At 37.0% G+C, this 7,061-nt stretch overlaps 1 protein-coding gene across 1 annotated transcript; it reads right to left on the reverse strand.

Annotated features, from left to right (window-relative positions):
• Positions 1 to 3,532: 3,532 nt before the first annotated feature.
• On the reverse strand, positions 3,533 to 5,191 carry LOC111448728 (cytochrome P450 89A2-like). The gene has a single exon (XM_023088444.1). It carries the CDS (start codon positions 5,174 to 5,176, stop codon positions 3,626 to 3,628), a length of 1,551 nt encoding a protein of 516 aa, XP_022944212.1. The 5' UTR covers positions 5,177 to 5,191; the 3' UTR covers positions 3,533 to 3,625.
• Between the last annotated feature and the right edge of the window lie 1,870 nt (positions 5,192 to 7,061).

Consider the following 7,061-nt stretch of genomic DNA (forward strand, 5'->3'; position numbering starts at 1 on the left):
CTCAAAATTTCCAGACTTGAAATTTTGGAACAACTCTTTATTTGGAGACGAATGAAAAGATGCACTTGAATCCAAAATCCAAGATTCAATCGAACTGTCCACGCTGAGGATTAGAGCATCCCCAATGTCTTCTGCTGAATTTATAGAATCATCGTCATCTCCAAATTTGTGATTTTGCTTGCTCTTTGGTCTTGTACAATCTGTCCTAAAGTGACCTTTTTCTCCACAATTCCAACACGTTATGTTTGATCTATTTGAAGATTTTTCTCGGTTCTTTGATTTTCATCACCTTTTGTTTGGGCCCTTCGGTTTACTTCTTCCCCGTTGGTCAACACTGAGAGCACTACCAGATGAATTTCCAATTTCTCGTTTGCGAATACTTTCGCTGAGAACTACATCTTGAATTTCATCAAACTTTAGTTTATCAGATCCTCGAGAACTGTTGATTGCAGCAACAACAGTATCTCACGGCTCGGGAAAAGATGACATCAAAATCAATGCTTTAATTTCATCCTCAAAATTAATTTCTACCGAATTTAGTTGACTTACGATCATATTAAATTCATTTATATGATCAACAACACATCCACCTTCAGACATCTGTAGATTGAACAATCTTCGCATCAAATACACCTTGTTTATAGCTGACAGTTTTTCGTACATATTCGACAGTGCCTTCAACAGATCTAACGTTGTCTTCTCCTTGATGATGTTGAACGTCACGTTTTGGGATAGCGTCAACCGGATCAGCCCTAAGGCTTGTCGATCATTGAGTTTCCACTACTCCGTAGTCATGGTATTCGACACACCCCCAACAAGGGTTCGTGAAGACCTTTCTGATACAAATAATCTTCAATCTGCATTTTTCAGAAATCGAAATCGAATCCATCGAACTTCTCAATTCCAATCTTTAAGTTTTTCATCTTCACAGATCGTGGTGAATTTCGCCTTGCTCCGATATCATTTGTTAGGATCGCACAACAACACATACACTCGATCTAAATGAACACAAAGAACAGGATAGAGGAAATGCAAGGAGAATATTGGCTAAAGGATTTGTGTTGATGACTATAGATATGTATAGTAAAAGAGAATACAGAAAATACATTTTCAAAGCTCTACCTTATGATATATATATATGGTTCAACTTATTATATATAGTTTTACCATATATAACTATCTACTATATATATAACTATTTATCATATATAGCTTTTTAGTTTATATCTCAAACTATTTACCATATATAGTTTTTTACTTTATATGTCATTTACTAGGTTTACTACGTATAACCGTTTAAGCTATAAATAACCTACTATATATAACTATCTAATATATAGCTTTTTACTTTATATGTCATTTACCATATCTACCATATATAGCTTTTACTTTATATGTCATTTATTTATTACGTCTAACGGTTCACTAGGCTATAAATAACTTACTATATATAACTATCTATCATATATATAGCTTTTTACTTTATATCATTTACGTTCACTAAGCTATAAATAACCTACTATATATAACTCTCTACCATATATAGCTCCTAATATATATAACTATCTACCATATATAACTTTTTACTTTATATCATTTAGCATATATAGGTTTATTACTTATAACCGTTCCTATAAATAACCAGCACGCTCCATAACCTAATAATCATTTCATAATAGTTTGCATATACGGGCTCCATAACCTAATAATCATTTCATAATAGTTTGCATATACGGTGTCGACACGTGCAAAGCCATAGGCACATGTCATCATACAACACACAATTATTATCAAACCGACGGTAGAGCCACTTACTTGGTTGGCATTTGCCAGCCTTTTCCCTAAGTTCGAGTACGGTCGCATCCCGTTACTCAAAATTGCTATAAATATCGTCAGTTGTCGTTTCCTATTAGAAAGTCTATCCCGTTTCCTTAGTAACTCAAATTCTTTAACTCCATTTAACTTCGGTCGAGAAATTTGACCTTATACTGACATTAATTGCCTTAAACAAGGTCAACTTTAGTTTCGGGATGGTCAATACGGTGGAAAATGGTTTATTTTTCCTTTACCAAGCCGAGGGACTGAGTTTTGCACGGCGGAATCAAGCCGAGCCGAGCTACGGACTTCATCTTCCTCACCCTTCTTCTCACGATTTTTCCTTTCATTTTTCTCTCTCCTCTCGACGATGTTTGTTTCTGCTCTTCATTGTGTCTCTGTATAGATCTGTATTCGTTCTCTTCCCTATGACTTGTTCTCTTGTTTCCATGGCGTTTGACGTGTTCGAAGACCTGTAAAACCAAATCCGACGTTACCTTCCTTTTTATCCCTTAACATCACTCTCCAACGGCGAATAAGGAACTTCAATGAGTACTCTTCCCTATGACTTGTTCTCTTGTTTCCATGGCGTTTGACGCGTTCGAAGACCTGTAGAACCAAATCCGACGTTACCATTCTTTTTATCCCTTAACATCACTCTCCTTCGGCGAATAAGGAACTTCAATGAGTACTATGAGTGTAAGTATCTTACCTTGAGTGCGCTCGGAGTCACTAGCGCCTCGTGCTTCTCTCGTCATGTGTTAAATATGTTTCTTCCCTTTTGCCAGAAAATTTAGACTCTCTCTCTCTCTCTCTCTCTCCCTCCCTCCCTCCCTCCCTCCCTCCCTCTCTTTTCCTTGCATGTGGGCTTCTGGAGTGGGCAGGAGGTCGTTCGCTCGTCTTGGCGCAACATGAGGGTTTGGAAGGGCGTGTCTGAGAGGTGGGAACAAGAATTACATCGCTCGCCGGAATTCTCGTGAGTCTTCGGCGGCCACACATTTTTTTTTTTTATCGTGGCCGTTATACATCCTAAATGTTTTTGCCTAACCCTCACAAGCTCTTGCATAATCACCCTTAAGGTCATAAATGTCCTACGTAAGGTTCGGTTTTGCAGTCCTTCACGCTCTTGAAAACATCTTAAAATTCTTATAATGTTATTCTAGTCATTTTCATCCATGAATAAATCCTTAACAAAGTCAAATGGTATCAGATCCGAGTAAGATATGGTTCAAAGATGAACCAAAGTTGAAGTTTGTGGGCATGTGATACCCGAGTAAATGAGAGGTACATGAATGAACCGATGCCATATCCAAATGATAACGATCCTAAAGATAGGATGACTAAGAAAGATTTAAAGGAAATAAATGTTACTCCCTATATCAACAAGGTGCAACTACCTTTTTAATGACTTAATCATAAAAACTTTATATTTACATTGGGAGAATCTATATTGGGTGACCTCTTAAGTTTTTGAATAAATGAGGGTATATGAATGAACTGAGATCCTATGCATTTTCCTTTCGAGTTGCTCAATCAACTCAATCATAGGAACTCAATTTTCTTTTCTAGGAGCTCAATTTACTCAATCAGAGGAACTTCAAAGTTAAGCATATTTTGCTTTTAACAATTATATGTCAGGTGAGAGGAAGGACAATACATATTAAAATGACTTGTGTTGATTTGTGAAGGGGCTGCTGAGGAGCAGACACTTGCTAAATCCATGCTTCCTCATATTTGTCACAAACTAATTTAGAACATAAAATAAAACACATTTTCCCTATGACTTCATAAGATAAACACAAACCTCAATTTAAGACCTGGGGATTATGTTGGCTTTCAGAGGCTTCTCCATCACCACCGTGAACTCCACCTTCTCCGACAGATCGACGCCTTCGCCCTCCACCGCCTTCCATTCAAACCTCCAAACCAGATTGGCTATGAAATACTCCAAATGAAGAATTGCCAGACCGAATCCTGGGCACATCCTCCTCCCTGCGCCGAACGGCATCATCTTTATCTCCTTGCTCCCTGTTATATCAAACCCCGCCACTTCTTCTTCTTCTTCCCCGCCCTTCATGAACCTCTCCGGCTTGAACGCCATCGGATCTTCCCACACTTCCGGATCCCAACCCATCTCCGCCACCATGAAATTTACAGTTCCGTTCTTTGGTATCACGTAATTCTCCAACACCGTGTCTTCTTTCACTGCGTGTGGTAACACGAAATGCGTTGGTGGGTGTCTTCTTAATCCTTCTAAAACCACAGCTCTCAGATATCGAAGCTTCCCCAAATCCTCTTCCTTCACCTCCTCCCCCGTTCCATCCCCCATTACTCCTTTCATCTCAGCAACAAGCTTGTGTTGGATTTCTGGGTATTTCACTATATTCGCCATTATCCACTGCAAGGCCGTGGACGTGTTGTCGGTGCCGGCGTTGAGGAATTCCGAGCATATGGTCACAATCTCCTCATCGGTAAGCTTCCTATTGTCCTCGTCGGGAATCTCCAAATCGAGGAGTGTGTCCACATATGACACCACGAAATCTTCTTCAGTTTCGGCTCTGTTTTCTCTGTTTGCTCTGTTTTGGTTGGCCTTCCTTCTTGCTTCAATCAAAGGGATGATGACTTTCTCCTGATTTCTTCTAATTTCCAAGAACGCCTCCCAGCGCTTACGGAGCAAAATCTTCGTCAATTTCGGCCAGAAATTAAGGACGTTGAAACGGAGAAAGCCCAACAGCATAGCTCGGTGTACGTTTTCAATTTCATAAATCTGGGGTTCCTCAAGCTTATCCCCAAAGCACATCAACACTAACAAACAGAACATAGCGTACTGAAAATGATCGACGACAGTAACGGGAGTTTCAGATTTCGAATGAGAAACAAGCCGATTAAGAAGAATATCCAAAACCCACTTGCGAGCTCGATTATAGGACTTAATCCGAGAAGGATGAAGGATTTGGAAAGTGAGATTGCGACGTAGGAGGCGCCAGAGTGGGCCGTAAGAGGCGGAACTGATGTTGTGTTGGTTGCTGGAGATGATCTTGCTCATGGGCGGAGCCCGTGGACGGTCGGCGAAGAGAGCACCGTTTTGGAGGAGGGCTTTATGAGCAATAGAGCGGTCGGAGATAAAGATGGTGGGGCGGTTGGCGATGCGGAGGGTGACGACGGGGCCATATTTGGCGGCGAAACTGCGGAGGAAAGATTCAAGTTGGAGAGGCGATCGGCGAAGCCACAGGAAAGTTGTGATGATGGGTATTGAAGGAGGGCCTGGTGGGAGATTGGTGGAGCTTCGGAAATGGCTAAAAATGGAGGTTAGAAGAAAGCAGATGCAGAGGGAGACGATGGCGACGAACCAAATCTCCATTTTTGTTGGGTGTTGGAGATTGAGCGTCCAATTCAATCAGAAACCCATACGCTTTATATGTCAGGGTAAGCAGCCTGGCGCCCTTATTTGAAAATTATTTATTTCATCATAATTATTATTCAAAAATTGATTTTTTTTTTTTAAGCAATGATTAAACCTGTGATATGTTCGATCATCATTATGGTTTTCTTCTTAATAAGGCATGTCATATAGGTGGCATCTTTTAGAACGATGTTTTAACTTTTCGAATCATTTAAGATAAGAATGGTTTGAGGTTCAAAGTTTCATTAGAAACGGATGAATTAAGATGCTTGAAATTATATTGCCTCGAAAGCCTTCCCGCAACCTATTTTCATTCTACATCATAAAATTCCGCACTTCTTTTTGTGCAGATCCAAGGTGGGAATTATGTGCAAGCAATTCTTAGGAGTTTATTATTCTTTAAAGAAAATAGTTATAATAAAAAAATATATTTTTAAAAATTTGAATTTTAATATTTCCACCTAGCCTTTAACAATTAAAAAAAATCAAAAACTTAATTTTTAGGTTAAATATTGCTATTAGAGTTTCAAAATTAAAAATATATCTTAAACCGGGTGAGACGAGCAATTGGATGGGGGCAAGGATAGAAGAATATAATCCCGTTCCCAGCTCCATTTATCTAGCGACAAAAAAAATATTTTCAACTTGTTAAAATATCATCATTAGTCCAAAAGGTCAAGTCTGAGTCCATTATTTATACATTTTAGAAAAGTGATTTAGGTATGGAATAAAAATACCTATATATTTACCAAAATGATTTAATACTTTAGTAACAAAGATACCTATTCATTTTAGGAAACCTAATCATTTTAGGAAAATTATTTAGGTATTTTATGTATAAATGGTTAGATATGTTAGGAATAAATTGTCTACTATAAATACCAATGTTTTCCTCCAAAAGAAATACAAGGCAGAGAATGCAATAGTTTTGTAGGGTATCTTGGAATCTTTTTCTCGATTGGTATTAATACAAAGTGCGAGTGTCACCCACAAAGACTTGTGTTCAATAATCTGATATTAGAGCTAGGTTAGTGTATGAAATTTTTAGTATGTACTATTGTTGCAGCTCCAATTTGATCTTAGACATCAGAAACGATTTCTTAAAATTATTAGTGGGTGAGTTTCTGTGTCTACGTGAGTGATTAGTTTGTGATATACAAGGCTTGTGTCGAAAAGGCTTGTTTGGTAATTGTAATAGCCAAAAAAAAAAAAAAAAAAAAAGAATAAGAATAAATAAACAAATAAAATTATAAAAAAATGTATACATCAAAATAATAATAATAATAATAATCATTCATAAATAAATAACTAAGAAGGATTATTTAAAAATAAAAATAAAAATAAAATTTACTCACTTCTCTCCACTAACCTCTCATCCCAACTCCATCCTCTTTCATATTTGAGAAAGAGTAAATGGCGTTTCAATAGAAGCAGATATGATGAAGTTTTAGTAGAGAGATTTTGGTCTGTTATTACGTAAAATTCTATATCAGATTTTCTTTTTCCTTTATATTATGGTTATAAGAAATTAATTTAGGATCAAATGTTCTTCCATATTTTAGGATCGAGTAATAATCAGATCTCATGTTCAATTAATTAGATTTTTTTTTGTTAGCATGTGAAGTTATAAGAAATAAGGTTAAAATCAGTAAAAATTTAATTGACGTACGATAGTAGGCAAACAATCGATTAAAATTGGCCAATAATATGATTAAAATTGGTCAATAATATCTGTGTGATTAAAATTAGCCAATAATATGTGTTTACATAAAAATAAATATAGGGTTAGAGATCTTATTTACATAATTGAAAATGTTTTCTGAAAATCTATTCAAAGAAAATA

The sequence above is a fragment of the Cucurbita moschata genome, unplaced genomic scaffold, assembly GCF_002738365.1.
Source record: "Cucurbita moschata cultivar Rifu unplaced genomic scaffold, Cmos_1.0 Cmo_Scf00010, whole genome shotgun sequence".
In the NCBI taxonomy this organism is placed as follows: domain Eukaryota; kingdom Viridiplantae; phylum Streptophyta; class Magnoliopsida; order Cucurbitales; family Cucurbitaceae; genus Cucurbita; species Cucurbita moschata.

What these genes read in the sequence shown, in the direction of transcription:
- LOC111448728 (XM_023088444.1), bottom strand. Translation starts at nt 5,176, where the DNA reads ATGGAGATTTGGTTCGTCGCCATCGTCTCCCTCTGCATCTGCTTTCTT.